A 19,126-nucleotide genomic window follows, 5' to 3' on the forward strand; every position below is an offset into this window, starting at 1 on the left:
ATCGTATAAAAGGTAAAAATTCATTTTATTTTTTTTCTTAAATAAAAATGGTTCTAATTGGGACTTTCATTTTACCTTGAAGCTGCAAAGAAGCTTGTGATCTGGTAACCAAAACTGGCATAGTAAGCATGTTCCATAATTGCCATCATCTGAATGCAGTTGTATCCTACACAAGTAAAGGTCAAACAGAGATGAAAAAGCAATATTTAAAAAAAAAGAACTGAAAAAGTGTATAAACACGGAATTCTTGTTCTGACGACATTAAATTTTACATATGATCATTTACATATAAATGATTTGATCACTTTGAAAAGTTCTACTACTTTAACATCTTTTGCTTGTCTGACCTTCTAACACAAAATCGGACAGTTAGTTCTTGAGAGTTGTACTCTAACTAGCTATTTGAAATGTCTTCATTTTAACAAGTAATAAATGATATGCAAATATACTCTTAATTTAACTTTAGAATATTAAAGATGGCAATCTACATATGCTAAGCTTCAGCTGCACTTGTAATATTCATAGTGAAGATTATGAAAGCTAAATAAAGGTAACCAGTTGCATGCCATATACTTTTTATTTTACCTTTTTCTTTATATTTCAATTACTTCTACCATATCACATAAGATATACCAGTAAATCCATTTTTCCACAAGGCAGCTTTTACAAAACCAGAATCCTTCTACTTCCTGCAATTTCTACACCTACACAAGTACTGCAAAGTTGTATGTGTGCACACACAGGCACACATAACCTTGAAAGCATTTATTAATGTGTTTTTAATATAAGGAAATAAAGAAGTAGAAACTTTTGATCTTTAAAAAAATAACTAAGAAAACAATTTTTTCCTCCAAATTTGATAAAATTTGGTAAAATTTTCAAATATGATTTGACTGCTTTGAAAGTTTCATTTCTGTAACATACATAGAAAATAATCTGTTCTCAAAGTCCAGTTCATGTCAGTATAGCTTCTCGTGTACATATTTCAATACTGAATTAATATTGGAACAATTGCAAAGTCACATTCAGATTTACAGATTCATGTTTAAAGAATAACATGAACTATGGTTCATAATCTGCTATTGGCTTTTTCATTATAAAAACAATCTAACTCTATCACATTTCTATCATGATAGAAATATGTACATAAACTCCTGCCCAGATAACATAAATCAATTTTATATTTTATAACAAAATACAGTTTGTAGTTTATTTATTATGCAATAAATATTATTCTTATGATCAAGCACCAATTTATAGTTTTTATTATTAATTTTATGGCATTACTCATTCTTAGATTCATTTATGTAGGGGTTCTGGGCTATTCAACTGAAACACAACAATGAACAAGAGAATCCTTGTTTTGTCAAACCTTCTGCAAGACCGGGGTCATAAACAACATATTACAGTATGAAATGGCAGAAGATCTCAAATATAACAATTTAAATATAATACCTATTAAATATAATTAATATTGAATTCTTCATATATTTAATTACTTTTGGTTTCTGGAATCTGACCTCACCATCACAGACAATTAATATCCATGTATAACTAAGAACTTTAACAGTGAGTTGCAAACCTTTCTTCTAGCCAAAGTTTGGACTGCCTAGCAGAAGCAAAAAAATTAAATGTACTTTATCTTCCTGCCTGGCTGTTGGACCAGGCGCTAATATGCTGTGAAATGATAAAAAAAAAATTACCAATAAAAAGAAAAATAACAAATTTAAAGCATACTGAATCAATAATTCAGCAGTACACTATTAACTCTCCTGGTTGTTCCCATGAAGACAAGGATCTGTGTCATTACAGTCTAGAACAATGTGTCTTAGAAAAAAGATGCATCATACGTATTTGTCAAATAAGTCATCCAGACCAGATGTGGATATATATATATATATATATACACACACACATATATATATACGTATATATTTATGTATATATTTTGACTCTGATACAAAATGTGTTCCAGTAACCTTAAAAAAATGTAAGATTTTTTTTCCCTAACAGACTAAAATGAAAAGGCTATAATCAATGACCACTTAAATTGATAAAAGTTCTCTCCTATAGAAAAGTAATTACGCTTACATATTTATCTACAATTTGGAAGCCATCAGTTCACATTACTTAAAATTGAAATTGGAATAATATCTTGAATTCTTATGCTCTATCTTATTCCATTTCTCTTTTCTATGCTATCATTATTACAGGGCAATTTGAGAAGCCTAAAATAAAATGCATTTCTATTACATATTTAATCTCTCAACACAAAAAAAGAGACACTTGTAATTAGCTTTTCTAATAAGAGAACAGACTCATTAAAATTTTATCTGAATAAAAATCACAGTTATTACTTACCAAGGTCTTTGATTCTTGGTAGTACATTGCATGTAAAATGTTTATAAGAAGCTATTTTTCCTTCATAGGAAGAAATTCCCACGTGAGATTCATAAATTCTTAGACCTCTTGGCTTCTTTGGTTTGGAATGCTTAAACTACAGAATATAAAATTATATGAAGAATTAGATCAGAAATACAGGTATGATACTAACTGATTAAGCATGTTAAACGAAATGGTGAATCAACTCAAATAGTTTGGAATTCCTTTCGCATGTAAAAGGCATTTGGCTACATCCATTAAATTTTCTCTTGAAAAGAAATTCCTTTTTAGGATCATGTTAATGGGTCCTTTTTAAAAGAGTAATCATGAAATGGCTTATGCCTTATCCTTGAGCCTTAAAGAAAACACAAGAGCTTAAAATGCACACATAATTATTAAATGAAAAGCATTTATCAACAAGCTCCAATAACGCAGAAGACAGAAAAGTGAGTTCAAATATGAGTTCAAATATATAAACCTTGGCAATAATACGGCTTTAAAAATAAACCCAAATAATATATTCATGAGGTATCTTCCCTATTCCTTGTTCTAAGGACACTGATCCATCCTGCTTCAAACCAATCACAATGAGAAATATTACATCACTGAAGAATCTGTGATGAATCAGAAATCGTGATTAAAAAAAAAAAAAGCAGTATCCCTTTCAGGTCAGTATGTAGAGATTTCTTTCTCCCTCCTAACCTCAGAAACACATGATAAAACAAAACTCACTTCTATGCTTTATTGGCTACAGAGATGATGAACTCTGATATATGTATGGTAAGTATATCAGGTACATTATGATGTAAAATATAAAACTGTTAGTGTAGAGAAAAGTTGAACATTACTATAAAAGTTATAAAAGTAAAAATTAATTTTCCTAGAAATATTGGAACAAGCATTTATTTAAAGATTTGTTGTTCTCACTTTATATGGGTGTTCTGGATCCCAGTGTATCCAATCATAATTCACATTATCACCTTCACGAGTCACATACTTCGCCCATGGTGAAATACGATACAAGATCTCTCCACTTTTACTTCTAATAACCACCTAAAAAGAGAATGAGATGTTATTGCTTTAAAATACTTTGAAAACTCAAAGATAATGCATAAGAGTTTATGAGCACTGCTACAGGTAAGAAAACGGGGAATGGTCTTAAGAATCGAAAGTACCATACAGATGTGTACCCTTAAAATGTTTAAATTCCATGGACTTTGCTTTCTTATCTGTTATAGTATATGATCCTTAAAGTCACTTGCAGCTGAAATACTTTATGATTCTCTGGCAACTTCCATCATTGCCAATCAACCATTAGAGTGGTTAATGAAAGTAAACATAGATAGTAAAAAGACAAATATTATTTGGAAACTACTGTGAATAAGTCAATAGGAGGACATAACCCTACTATGTATTTAAAAAAAATGTAATGAGCTATATTGCCATCTCTTTCATTTGCTTTCATAACAATTTTAACATTTTCAAGAAGCTAAAGGAGGAAAATGAGTTTTGATTAACATTTGTATTGTGCACACAAAAATATACATACATACAAACAAATACCACCCTGTAAATATTTTCCACCTCTTTTCAACTTCTTCTATACCCTAGTCCAAGTATGCTTTATCAGATAAAACCAAGCATTTCCCCCTTTAGCCATCCATTCCTATATTTGCCAATAGTATCACTATTGTTATCAATTAAAAAAAATCCCAATAATGTGCAAATCCACCCTTCTAGACTTAATTCTGAATAAAAGATTTTTAACTTATCAACATGGTTATATAACAAAGTGAGCCGTATGAGCAGAGTTTCCAAGTGATGGAAATGGTAGCTTTATTTCTTAAGTTTTTTTTTTTTAATTAACCTTTTAGAAGTAGATACAGGATGATCAAAATTGTTCAGATTAGGAGCTATATTATGCCCTTAGCACTGAGAGAGAATATATTCTTCAGTCTCCTTTAATAGAGAAAAGCTCTAGTGTGCATAATTCTTGGTAATTAAATATTTGTGTAACGCTTTAAGGTTTAGAAAGGACTTCCATCATTATATCTTACTTGATTCTGGAGAATCTTTATTACCCAAATATCAAGTGAGACTAAGTTGTCAAAAGTCACTGAATAACAGAGCCTAAAGCTAAACACGGAGCCTCTGATACTCACTTTCTTGCTCTTAACAGGCAACCATAGCACTTCCTACAGATACCAAAAAATAATAAATCATGATTTATGATGGAAGAGCAGGTGAGTGGTGAAAAGGAATGTCTAACTTACATGAACAAAATTCTTTCTCCTTCATTAGGCCTCCCACTGACAGCTAAATATTGCTATCATTCAAATAATTATCACAAAAAGATGAATGAATAGGATTCATCCATTTCAGTAGTATTTATTCCAAAAGATATGTCCCTTGAGCCACATGAATTCATGGTATAATATACAACAGTAATATGCTTAAGAAAAGGTCCTTTGTCTCACTCATCAACTGAGAATAGGCCATAGGGAAATAAAATACAGAAATCTGTTTTCAGTAAATAACACTCTGCTTAATCCATCTATCCGTCTTGTCTCTCTTTTGCAAAATGGCTCCACAGTCCCTCCAAAGGATGTTCAAAGACCCGTAATTATTTGTGAAGGTGCCTGCTAGCAGACAGAATATTTGAAACTTTAAGTAGAGGACATCAAGAATCTCCTCATGCTGGATGCAATTTTCACATTCTTTAGAACGTCAATTTGCTTGTTATACACATGTCTACAGAGGCTACTGTGTTATGGCTGTTGGAAGGAACAGTCCCTTCATTGGTGTCTCATATTCCTACATATTTTGCCAGGTATGCCAAGGATACAAGGCCCTGACAATTGCCATTCTCAGAATGACAGAAGCCATTTCTCAGAGTTGTGCTTGTAGCACGTAACCCTGAGGAATATTATGATAATGTCTCCTCTGAAAATACAGAATGGGCTTGCTTACTGCTTGCTATAAAAGAATGGATTCTCCCAGATGAATATTCTGGAGCTATGAGGCAAACCAACTGTGTGAGTAGCATCCATTTGGACAATTTGGTGTCACTCCATGGGATTTGGAAGACAAGGAAAACCAATGCAAATCTGATGCTCATACTGTTTATTGTGCTGTGACTAATAAAAGCATTTGTCTCTGACCCAGGAGTTGTGTGCATTCTGCCTGATGGCATGAAACACGTTAAGTTATAAGCTTGTAGGCACGGTAAAATCAAACTCTACACCTGACAAAAGATTATTTAATCATTCACTGAATGACTTCAATATTCTTGTTTCCAAAAGTTCCGTTTCTTACTTCCCTAACAGTCATTCCTATTAGTATTGTTTGTTAGGATGGAAACTTTTAAATACCAAATTCCCTCTTTCCTTCTCAATAATGGAATTATAGTCTAGATCCTTCAATGATATAGTAAAGCAAAACTTCCCACCAAATCTGGAACATTTATCTGTGATCATTACATAAAAAGTAAATATATTTCTCTGTTCTTTAGGCCTCTAAATTTTGGAGGCTTCTTCTTCTTTTTTTCTTTAAAGATTTTATTTATTTATTTGACAGAAAGGGACAGCCAGTGAGAGAGGGAACACAGGCAGGGGGAAGTGGGAGAGGAAGAAGCAAGCTCATAGCGGAGGAGCCTGATGTGGGGCTCAATCCCAGGACTCTGGGATCACGCCCTGAGCTGAAGGCAGACGCTTAACCACTGTGCCACCCAGGAGCCCCTGGAGGCTTCTTTATTACACTAGTTCAATTTTTCCTAAGCACTCGCCTATAGAAGCCACCTCATCTCGTTTTTTATTTGCTGTCCTTAAATTGTTGTGGTAACCAGCTAAGAGTATTATACTAAATCTAAATAAAGCTAACTTGAGAGATGTTCCAATGAATGGGGAATATAATCTTTCTTGACTAAACTCTGCTCACATTTTTTGGGGGAGAGGGCAATTCCTAGAATTTGGATCTCATGAGTTCAGATTCAGATGAAAGGTTTTTTTAGATCATGAGATAAGACTTTACATCATTTAATTTACATCCTCAAAATAGCACATACTATAAAGCAAATTGAAAAGAAAGAGCTTGATAGATCGTTTGATGATAATAAGTCTAACAGCTGATGAAGTACAAGAATTCACTTGATACTACCAAATTGAAAGTCTTATACACTGTTAGCATAAGTCTAAAATAGTACAAAAGCTCTGAACAGCAATTTGGCAATATGTGTTAAAAAAAAGTAATTCTCAATGACTTAGCAATTCTAATGATAGAACTTGGCCATGGAAATAATCAGAGATGTGTCCAAAGAATTATATCCCTGTCTATTGACCTTAGTGTTACTTTTATTGGCAAAAAGTGAATGACTAAATAATATGTATAATATGTAGCTGTAAATAATAATGTATAGTTGTAAAAACTATAGTACTGAATTATATTGAAGGTTCTAAGAAAATTCTTTCATGTTATGAAAAAGAATGTATTCCATCTCCTAATGTAAACACACACAATAGAAAAAAAAATATTTAGATGATTGGCTATGGATAGATTATTAGTAGCCTTTATTTCCTGGTTGTATGTGTGTATGTATCACCTCATTTCTTTGTGTAACTTTTTTTTTTAAAGATTTTATTTATTTGAGAGAGAGAGAGCATGTGCATGTGTGAGCTGGGGGTGGGGGGAGGCAGCCAAAGGAAGAGCGAGACAAGCAGACTCCCTGCTCAGCGGAGAGCTCACTGCAGGGCTCAATCCCAGGACCCTGAGGTCATGGCCTGAGATAAAATCAAGAGTTGGACACTTAACCGATGGAGGCACCCAGCCACCCCCTCATTTGTATAACTTTTTTGATCAGAAACAAATAAGTATTTTAGTAAGGACTGTAGATACATTAATTATATAACTGCATACACATTTGTGGAGCTATGCTATTCAAGTTGCATATATCATGTACCTTAAATATATTGACACAGTGTTAAAAAAAAACTTCAGATTACTTTAAAGGAATATACTAATGAATATGATATCATGATGAATTTTTATAGGGCAAATGGATACTTTGTAAAATTATAACCTCTTGTAACATGGTAAAAATATTATCAGGCTCCTTTTTTAATAAATCAAATTATCTCTGACTTATGGGAAGTTACTATCAAAAGATATTAATACATAAACAAGTATATAAAAGAAACCTGTCTCTACAAAAATCAAATTGACTTAGTGAACTATATGAAGTCAAATTTTATTTAGAAAATGTCACTTAGAACTCAAATAAACAATATAAAAAACACTTTGGTAAAGCAGTGAACACCTTAAAAAATTGTGTGTGTGTGTGTGTGTGTGTGTGTGTGTATTCATTCATTCTAGGAATATCTTTTGAAATGCTTCTTGCCAAAGAATATTGTTCCTATGAACCGGAAAATTATGACATAACATGCTCCTCAGGTGGTCGGGTTCAGCTGTTTAGAACTATTAGCATACTCTAGAAAATTGTATTGAATGTAATTCTGGGTTTCATGAATGAATGTGTAGAAGACAAAGAGAAAAGGCACAGATATTGAATATTATAATTCAATTTGCTTAAATTATACTACCAAAATTGCAACTATGTGATACAAGGAAAACCTTTCCTTACGAAAAAAAAAAAAAAAAAAAAGCAGCAGCTTATCAGGGAGGTTAATTAGAAATATAGTAATAAAAATAACTTTTAGTGGCATACAGGTTAAAGTAAATAATGAAGAAAAGTCATTTCTAATTTACAAATCAATGTTATCTCCACTTCTAAATTACCTCTAATTTATATAATAACATCTAATGTAATTGATACCATATACAGAAAATATATAAATATATTGATATAGTACATATTATATACTATTATATAACAACACAAATATATACAAATATACATATCTATCAAACATTGTACAATACTAAATATGAATATTATCTTTGTGCATTTAAAATGTGACTGAAATACATATATGTATATATAAATATATATATTTACAGAGAAAGAAAAGTATACATACATAGAAAATATATTGCAATTTATTTTATTTTTTTTAATTTTTTAATTTTTTAATTTTTTTAAAGATTTTATTGATTTATTCGACAGAGATAGAGACAGCCAGCGGGAGAGGGCACACAAGCAGGGGGAGTGGGAGAGGAAGAAGGAGGCTCATAGCAGAGGAGCCTGATGTGGGGCTCGATCCCATAACACCGGGATCACGCCCTGAGCTGAATGCAGACGCTTAACCGCTGTGCCACCCAGGCGCCTCTGCAATTTATTTTAAAGCAATTTTTAGGAGTGTGGCGGATGGGCTAGATGGGTAATGGGTATTAAAGAGGGCACTTGTTATGACGAGCACTGCGTATTGTAGGTAAGTGATGAATCACTGAGTTCTACTCCAGAAATCAATATCGCCGTAAACGTTAACTAAAATTTAAATTAAAAAAAAAAAAGTGCATGGGGCAAAAATAAAGAAGATAAATTTTTAGAAAAAGTAATCAATGTTCATAATTAAGTTGGAAAATAAGTGATATTCCAGAGAATGTGATGATTTTATCAGTGAGCAGAACCCTGAAGAAATAAATGTTTTTAATATTTACAAATAACATAGTATAAACATTATTTTATTTTATTTTGTTAAAGAGTTATTTACCTATAAGAGAGACAGAGGAGAGAGAGCACAGGAGCAGGGGGAGGGGCAGAGGGAGAGGGAGAGGAAGAGAGAATCCCAAGTAGACTACATTGAACACCGAGGCAGAGGTCGGGCTCGATCTCATGACCTGAGCCAAAATCAAGAGTCATCATCCATCTGACTGAGACACCCAGGCGCCCCAACATTATTTTAAATGCATAGATATAATTATTAAAACTTAAAATAGCTTAATATAATTTTAAAGAAGCTCTTAAATCTCATTTTAAATTCAACTGAAGTTTTATGCCTAATCTTTGTTTAAAAAAATGACATATGAGTATATGATTTTCCCACAGTTTTGTTTGTTCTTCTGACTTGGACCAGTTTTAAGATTCACTAACATTATGTAAGAATGAATCACTTTGCCATTTTGGGAGGCTCAAAAATGGCCCCTCAAAAGATACTTACATCCTATGCTCTAGAATCTGTAAATGATACTTTATGTAGCAAAAAAATGGGTCTTTGCAGATATCTAGATAATACAAGAGGGCAATCACATTTATCCTTATAAGAGGGAAAAAAGGCTATTTATACATAGATAGGAGAGGAAAAAGCAGTGTGACCACGGAGGCAGAGTGATGCAGACACAAGCCAAAGAATGCCAGCAGCCACCAGAAGCTGGGAGGGGCAAAGAACAGAAGGAGTGTGCTCATTCCAACATCTTGATTTCAGCCCAGTGATACGGGTTTGGAACTTCTGACTTCCAAAATTGTGGGAGAACAAATTTCTATTATTTAAAGCCACCAAATTGTGCAGCAGCTACAGGAAACTAAATTAGGAAGGAAAATTACAAGCAATCACTTTTTAAGAATAAAATGGAATGTACTTAAATTTAGTCAAACATCAGTGCTGGACAGAGTTAAAAGATAAAGTGACTTTAATGAATAGTCTAAATAACATATTTTATTTCTTATTAACTTCCTACTCCCCAAAAGAAGACATATACCAATGCATTTCAGTAACCTTCACTAAGCAAGTCTCCTTGACAATTCCCAGGAAAAGCAAACTCCTTCAGAGTAAATGTTGCTGATCTTCAGAATTGATAGGTGAGTTTACAAAAAAAGTGAATTTGTAATGCGCAATTTTTATTGCTAGTCTACCCCCATGTAATTATATTCGGAGATTGAATAAAAGGAACTACTCAATATGATGCAAATAAAAGCTCTGAGTTCACCATAAGCAAAAGCTAAGGGGCTATTTTTTCTACCCAATATCTGATATATTTGCTTCATTAAACAGAGATGAGACTATTTCAATAGATAATCAGTTAGCAAAAATAATAATAACAATGTTTATTGAAGAAATTTCATTCTGAATTTTCTTTTTTGTTGTCGTTTTCTTTTTGTTTTTTGTTATTTTAAAGATTTCATTTATTTATTTCACAGAGAGAGAGACAGTCAGTGAGAGCACGAACACAAGCAGAGGGAGTGGGAGAGGAAGAAGCAGGCTCCCAGTGGAGGAGCCTGATGTGGGGCTCGATCCCAGGATGCTGGCATCACGCCCTGAGCCGAAGGCAGACGCTTAACAACTGAGCCTCCCAGGCGCCCCTCATTCTGAATTTTCTAATTAGGGATATCAGAAACACTAACTGATATTAAAGGATATTTCATTGTGAATTTTAAGTTCATATTTCAATTAATTGAGGGGAAAAAACCAAGACACCAATAAAAGTATTAAGGTATTTTTCGAAAAACAACAAGCCCATATTATGTAAATGAGCACTTTGTAGATACACTTTCATAAAACTACATATGTTTGATTGGTAAAATTACATAAATTAGGTTTATTTGTGAACTATAATTGGCATTACCATTGTTTATATATTGAACCTACTATGAACCTGAAAATAACATAACTCTGTTATTTGAATTTTTTAAAAAAAATTCTATTAATTTTATCTGGATAATAAAGTTCATACACTTTAAAGATCTCCATTTTTGATCTCATAATTTAGACCATAATTTTATTTACTCAAACAACCTTACACAAGTCATGTGCATATAGAATCATCATAAAAAAACTATCGCAACTTGAAAGACACATACAGATTGAAAGTGAGGGGATGGAATAGCATTGATCATGCAAATGGAACTGAAAAGAATGCCAGGATAGCAATAGTTATATCAGACAAAATAGACTTTAAAACAAAGACTGTAATAAGAGACAAAGAAGACACTATATAATCATTAGGGGACAATCCAAAAGAGGACATAACAATTATAAATACTTATCCACCAACATGGGAGCATCCAAATACATAAAACAGTTACTAAAAAATATAAAGGAATTGATAGTAGTATATTAATAGTAGGGGACTTCTACACCCCACTTAGATCAAAGGACAGATCATCTACATAGAAAATCAATAAGGAAACAGCGGCTTTGACTGACACACTGGATCAGATGTTTTTAACAGATATGTTCTGAACATTCCATCCTAAAACAACAGAATACACATTCTTTTCAAGTGCACACAGAACATTCTCTAGAACAGATCACATATTAGACCACAAACAAGTCTCAACAAATTCAAGAAGACTGAAGTCATACCATCCATCTTTTCTGACCACAACACTATGAAACTAGAAGTCAACCACAAGAAAAATCTGGAAAGAGCACAAATACATGGAGGTTAAATAACATGTTACTAAACAATGAATGGATCAACCCGGAAATCAAAGAAGAAATCAAAACATACATGGAGATGAAAGAAAATGAAAACCAGTGGTCCAAAATCTTTTGATACAGCAAAAGTGGTTATAAAAGAGAAGTTTACAGCAATACAGGCATACCTCAAGAAGCAAGAAAAATCTCAAAGAATCTAGTCTTACACCTAAATGAGCTAGGAAAAGAAGAACAAACAAAACCTCAAACCAGCAGAAGGCGGGAAATAATAAAGATTAGAGCAGAAATTCATAATATGGTAATTTAAAAAACAACAGATCAATGAAACTAGGAGCTGGTTCTTTGAAAAGATCAACAAAAATGTCTAGCCAGACTAATCAAAAAGAGGGAGAGAAAGAGAGAGAGAGAGAAAGGGGGCTCTAATAAACAAAATCAGACACAAAAGAAGTAACAACACTGCAGAAATACAAAGGATATTAGGAGAATATTATGAAAAATTATGTGCCAACAAACTGGACAACATACAAGAAATGGATAAACTTCTAGAAACATATAACATACCAAAACTGGAGCAGGAAGAAAAGAAAATTTGAACAGACTCATTACCAGTGATTAAATTGAGTCACTAATCAAAAAACTCCCAACAAACAAATGTCCAGAACTAGAGGGCTTCACAGATGATTTCTACCAAACACTTAACAAGAAGTTAATACCTATTCTTCTCAAACATTTCCAAAACCTAGAAAAGGAAGGAAAAAATCCAAAATCATTCTATAAAGTCAGCATTATCCTGATACCAAAACCAGAAAAAGGCACCATGAGGGGCGTCTGGGTGGCTCAGTTGGCTGGGCATCCAACTCTTCATTTCGGTTCAGCTCATGATCTCAGAATTGTGAGATCAACCCCACTTCAGGCTCTGCGCCTAGTACAGGGTCCACTGGAGAATCTCTGCCTCTCCCACTCCTGCTGCCCCCCCCACTTGCCCTCCTTCTTTTTCACTCTTGAATAAATAAATAAAATCTTTAAAAAAAAAAAAAGACACCATGAAGAAAACAGAACTATAGACCAATATCTCTGAAGAACATAGATGCAAAAATCCTCAACAAAATATTAGCAAACTGAACTCAAAAATACGTTAAAAAAATCATTCAATATGACCAAGCAGGATTTANATCTTTAAAAAAAAAAAAGACACCATGAAGAAAACAGAACTATAGACCAATATCTCTGAAGAACATAGAAGCAAAAATCCTCAACAAAATATTAGCAAACTGAACTCAAAAATACGTTAAAAAAATCATTCAATATGACCAAGCAGGATTTATTCCTGGGATACAAAGGTGGTCAATATTCACAAATCAATCAACACGATACACCATCACATCAATAAGAGAAAAGATAAGAACCATATGATCATTTCAATAGACACAGAAAAAGCATTTAACAAAGTACAACATCCATTCATGATAAAAACCCTCAACAAAGTAGGTTTAGAGGGAACATACCCCAACATAATAAAGGCCATATATGAAAAACCAGCAGCTAACATCATACTTAATGGGGGAAAACTCAGAGCTTTTCCCCTAAGTTCAGGAACAAGACAAGGATGTCCATTCTCACAACTATTATTCAACATAGTACTGTAAGCCCTAACCATTGCAAACAGACAAAAGAAAGGAATAAAAGGCATCCAAACTGGTGAATAAGTATAACTTTCATTATCTGCAGATGACATTATATTATACATAGAAAACCCTAAAGACTCCACCAAAAAAACCTACTAGAACTGGTAAATTAATTCAGTAAGGCCACAGGATACAAAATCAATCTATAGAAATCTGTTGCATTTCTGTACACTAATAACAAAGCAACAAAAAGAGAAATTAAGAAAATAATCACTTTTACAATTGCACGAAAAATAATAAGATACCTAGGAATAAACCTAACCAAAGAAGGGAAAGACCTGTACACTGAAAACTATAAAACACTGACAAAAGAAATTGAAGAGACACAAATAAATGGAAAGCTACTCCATGCTCATTTACTGGAAGAAAAAATATTTTTAAAATGTCTATACTACCCAAAGCAATCTACACATTTAAGGCAATCCCATCAAAATACCAAGAGCATTTTTCAAAGAACTAGAATGAAAAATCCTAAAATGTGTATGGAACCACAAAAGATCCAGAATAGCCAAAGAAAGTAATCTTGAAAAACAGAATTGGAGGTATCACAATTTCAAACTTCAAGTTATACTACAGAGTGGTAGTAATCAAAATACTGTGATATTGGCACAAAAATACACACATAGATCAATGGAACATATTAGAAAGCCCAGAAATGAACCCACAGTTATACGGCCAATTAATCTTCCACAAAGCAGAAAAGAATATGCAATGGGAAAAAGACAGTCTCTTCAACAAATGGTGTTGTGAAAACTGGACAGTTACATGCAAAAGAATGAACCCTGACCACTTTCTTACATCAAACACACAAATGGAAAATGGATTAAAGACCTAAATGTGAGGGGCGCCTGGGTGGCGCAGTTGTTAAGTGTCTGCCTTCGGCTCAGGGCGTGATCCCGGCGTTATGGGATCGAGCCCCACATCAGGCTCCTCCACTGGAAGCCTGTTTCTTCCTCTCCCACTCTCCCTGCTTGTGTTCCCTCCCTCACTAGCTGTCTTTCTCTGTCAAATAAATAAATAAAATCTTTAAAAAAAAAAAAGACCTAAATGTGAGACCTGAAACCATAAAACTTCTAAAACAGAGAAGGGGCAGTAACTTCTCTGACATTGGCTGTAGCAACATTTTTCTAGATATGTCTCTGAAGCAAGGGACACAAAAGCAAAAATAAACTATTGGGACTATACCAAAATAAAAAGCTTCTGCAGCAAAGGAAATAACCAAACTAAAAGACAACCTATTGAATGGGAGAAGATATTGGCAAATGACATATCTGATAAAGGGTTAGTATTCAAAATATGTAAAGAACTTAAAACACTCAACACCCAAAAAATGAATAATCCAATTAAAAAATGGGCAGAAGTCATGAATAGACATTTCTCCAAAGAAGACATGCGGATGACCAACAGACACATGAAAAGATGCTCACCATCACTTATCATCAGGAAAACGCCAATGAAAATTATAATGTGGTATTACTTCACACCTGTCAGATGGCTAAAATGAAAAACAGGAAACAATAGGCGTTGGCAAGGCTATGGAGAAAAAGGAACCCTCTTGAGTATTGGTGGGAATGCAACTGCTGCAGCCACTGTGAAAAACAGTATGGAAGTTCCCCAAAAAGTTAAAAATAGTGGGTATTTACCCCAAAAATATAAAAATACTAATTCAGAGTCATAAATGCACCCCTATGTTTATTGCAGCATTATTTACAATAGCCAAGATATGGAGGCAGCAATGTCCATCGACTGATGAATAGATAAAGAAATAACGTGTAGGGCGTCTGGATGGCTCAGTTGGTTAAGCATATGCCTTCAGCCCCATGTCTGGCTCCTTGCTCAGTGGGGAGTCTGCTTCTCCCTCTTCCCCTCTCCCTGCTCATGCCTTCTCTCTCTAATAAGTAAATAAAATCTTAAAAAAATTAAAAAAGCAGTAATGTGTGTGTATATATATATATATACTCCACACAATATATATATACACACACATTATACACACACACATGCTGGAATATTATTCAGCCATAAAAACGAATGAATCTTTCCATTTGCAATGACAGCAATGAAGCTACAGAGTATGAGGCTAAGCAAAATAAGTCAGAGAAAGACAAATATCATATGATTTCTCTCATATGTGGATTTTAAGAAACAAAACAAAGGAACAAAGGGGAAAAAAAGAGATAAAAACCCAAACTCTTAACTATAGAGAACAAACTGATGGCTACTAGAGAAGAGGCAGGTTGGGGGATGGGTTAAATAGGTGAAGGTGATAAAGTACACTTATCTTTGATGATCACTGAGTAATGTGTAGAATTGTTGAATCACTATGTTGTACAACTGAAACTAATATAACAGTATTTGTCAACTACACTAGAACTAAAATTTCAAATATAACTGAAAAAAATGATCACATCTTTGTGATGTGCTTTATATCCACAATATTCAGAGGCTGAGGTAAATGGAAAAGAGATTAAGTGATTAGATTAAGTCCATTAACTCTTATGTTATGCAGTACTAGACACTATACAAAAGAAAAGGTGATAATCCTTCCTAGTAGCTTTTTAACCTTTTTTTTTAAGATTTTATTTATTTATTCGACAGAGATAGAGACAGCCAGCAAGAGAAGGAACACAAGCAGGGGGAGTGGGAGAGGAAGAAGCAGGCTCATAGCGGAGGAGCCTGATGTGGGGCTCGATCCCATGGCGCCGGGATCACGCCCTGCGCCGAAGGCAGACGCTTAACCGCTGTGCCACCCAGGCGCCCCAATCCTTCCCAGTAGCTTAACTAAGAAAAGATAGAAATCAGTTGAACTTCGAAAGCAATAACCTATTGATAAATTTTCATTGACTCCCATTATTTTAGCTCTGTATGGATTTTTTAATTTGAAAATATGGCATCACAATTCAGGTGTTTTTGTGTGCGTATGTGTGTCTTTCGTAAGAAACAAGAAATCTTTCCAATGTTGAATCCAGTAAGAATAGCTTGCGTAGAAATTAAGTTAAAGTATTTCTCTCAAAAAATGAAGCCACTATAAAAAAAAAAGTCTTTAAAAGATTAAGCATACTAGCTATGAAAAATAAATTTGTAATATGACACAAAGGGGTATCAGATCAAATTATACCAAACTTTGACATCAAGGACACCAATGTACAGAACAAAAAGAGATTGTATTTGAGGCATAACACTCATAGCTACTTTGCTCCTGATTTAACACCAATTGTAGAATTACAGAGATATAAACATTCATTTCTGTAATGAATGGGAGAGAAGGAACTTCAGAATATTGTAAAAAAGAAATAAATGAAGATCAGTAGTTGCTTCTCATAAAAGCAGGTTCTTATTTAGAATGATTTTTAAAGAGACAGACGCTCCTGTACTTACAAAAAGGAGTATTACTCCCAAAGGTTTCCACCCCAGTTCCCCGACCTTCTAGTCCTGTTAAGAAGTATTACAACTATAATATTTTTTTCTGTCTCTGTCTTTTGACTGAGGGAAATCTTTAAAGAAATAAAGAAACAACTAAGTAGAACTGATAAAGTGCTTCATTTCAAGTACATTACCTGAACAAAAACCTTATAAAGTGAGGTCACTATAAAAAGGCAAAATCCAAAGGGATTATGCGAGATTTAGGAAGCAGGCATTGAAAACGATACCCCTGAGCAAGTGAGAATAACTACTCCTAAGTGAAAAGAATAGGAACAATGCTGAAATGTTGTAATCGGGTAAAGATTGATTAAGTGTCTTAGACTAGAAAACAAATGAATTACACATGATATAAAAATATAGGATTTAAACTTCCAAGATACTGAAAGATCAATACAGTAATAAAAGAAAAAAGCTATGAAAAGGGGAAAAAATCAGTGAGTTTTCATTACTGAAAAAGTGTGCTTCAAAGAGGCTCATCCATGTGCAGTGAAGGCTAGAATTCTATTAAGTAAACAGAGTTATAATCTGATATAATGCCAATAGAAAAATATCTGAAGTATTTTCAGAAGTGCTAGGATGGGGGGGTACTTTCATAAGATGAGTTAAAGTTCTCTTTAAAAATATTTCATTAAGTATAATTACAAAAGTCCATATGGTGATAAATCGAATCATCTGAAGAAAAGAATACTATTCTTTTTTTTTTTAAAGATTTTATTTATTTATTTGACAGAGACAGAGACAGCCAGCGAGAGAGGGGACACAAGCAGGGGGAGTGGGAGAGGAAGAAGCAGGCTCATAGAGGAGGAGCCTGATCTGGGGCTCGATCCCACAATGCCAGGATCACGCCCTGAGCCGAAGGCAGATGCTTAACCGCTGTGCCACCCAGGCGCCCCAAGAATACTATTCTTAAGCAATCACGTGAAGTGATTTTGCAATGAGGTAAGATACAAAGTGTGTGTGGGGGGAAAGAAATAATTCAGCCCCTAGAAGGTATACAGAGAAATTACAGAGACTAGATTCAAAATACATAATTGTAAAAATTATTTGAGAAAACATACAATTATATATTTAATATATATTAAGACTAGTATCTCCGAGAATGTAATTGATGACTCCTAAGTAAACAGTTAATGATGAAAAGAATTCTTCCTGAATATTTACTATTCTTTATATATTAAGGTCTCATAATATAGATTACAACACTAACATTCTTTTTTTTTATTATATTATGTTAATCACCATACAGTACATCCCCGGATTCTGATGTAAAGTTCGATGCTTCATTAGTTGCGTATAACACCCAGTGCACCATGCAATACGTGCCCTCCTGACTACCCATCACCAGTCTATCCCATTCCCCCACCCCCTCCCCTCTGAAGTCTTCAGTTTGTTTCTCATAGTCCATAGTCTCTCATGTTTCATTCCCCCTTCTGATTACCCCCCTTTTCTTTATCCCTTTCTTCCCCTACCGATCATCCTAGTTCTTATGTTCCATAGATGAGAGAAATCATATGATAATTGTCTTTCTCTGCTTGACTTATTTCACTTAGCATTATCTCCTCCAGTGCCGTCCATGTTGCAGCAAATGTTGAGAATTCGTTCTTTCTGATAGCTGAGTAATATTCCATTGTATATATGGACCACAGCTTCTTAATCCAGTCATCTGTTGAAGGGCATCTCGGCTCCTTCCATGATTTGGCTATTGTGGACAATGCAGCTATGAACATTGGGGTGCATATGGCCCTTCTCTTTACTACGTCTGTATCTTTGGGGTAAACACCCAGTAGTGCAATGGCTGGGTCATAGGGTAGTTCAATTTTTAACTTTTTAAGGGACCTCCACACTGTTTTCCACAACACTAACATTCTTTTCTCTCTTTTCATCCACAAAAGACATGTATTTTCCTAGGTATACATAGTATTAGGGGAAGATCTATAAAGAGGTATATATAAATGTTGATAAGGAAATAAGTCCACCCATCAAGAAATGAGAAAGTGATTAAACAGATGGTTTAATTGGAATAGGTGACTACATGTGAAATGTTAACTCCAGATATGCATTTGGATACCTTCCTGTCAGCTGATTCCATAGCATTTTTTAAAGTTTATATTTTAATTCCAGTTAGTTAACACAGTGTGATATTAGTTTCACGTGCACAATGTAGTGATTCAACAATTCCATACATCACCTGGTGCTCATTATGACAAGTGCACTCCTTGATCCCCATCACCCATTCAACCTATTTCCCACCCACCTCTCCTTTGGTCACCATCAGTTTGTTCTCTACAATTAAGAGTCTGTTTCTCA

The 19,126-nt window shown here is 33.9% G+C and overlaps 1 protein-coding gene across 1 annotated transcript in view; it reads right to left on the reverse strand.

Moving 5' to 3' along the window:
• The window catches only part of GBE1 (1,4-alpha-glucan branching enzyme 1), a 276,317-nt gene that overhangs the window by 141,825 nt on the left and 115,366 nt on the right, over positions 1-19,126 (reverse strand). The window contains exons 4-6 of the mRNA XM_034657790.1: positions 3,310-3,435; positions 2,362-2,497; positions 76-166 (exon numbers count right to left, since the gene is read on the reverse strand). Coding sequence (XP_034513681.1) covers positions 76-166; positions 2,362-2,497; positions 3,310-3,435 — 353 coding nt within the window. The remainder of the gene's footprint in view (positions 1-75; positions 167-2,361; positions 2,498-3,309; positions 3,436-19,126) is intronic.

Source organism: Ailuropoda melanoleuca, chromosome 1 (genome assembly GCF_002007445.2).
Source record: "Ailuropoda melanoleuca isolate Jingjing chromosome 1, ASM200744v2, whole genome shotgun sequence".
In the NCBI taxonomy this organism is placed as follows: Eukaryota; Metazoa; Chordata; class Mammalia; order Carnivora; family Ursidae; genus Ailuropoda; species Ailuropoda melanoleuca.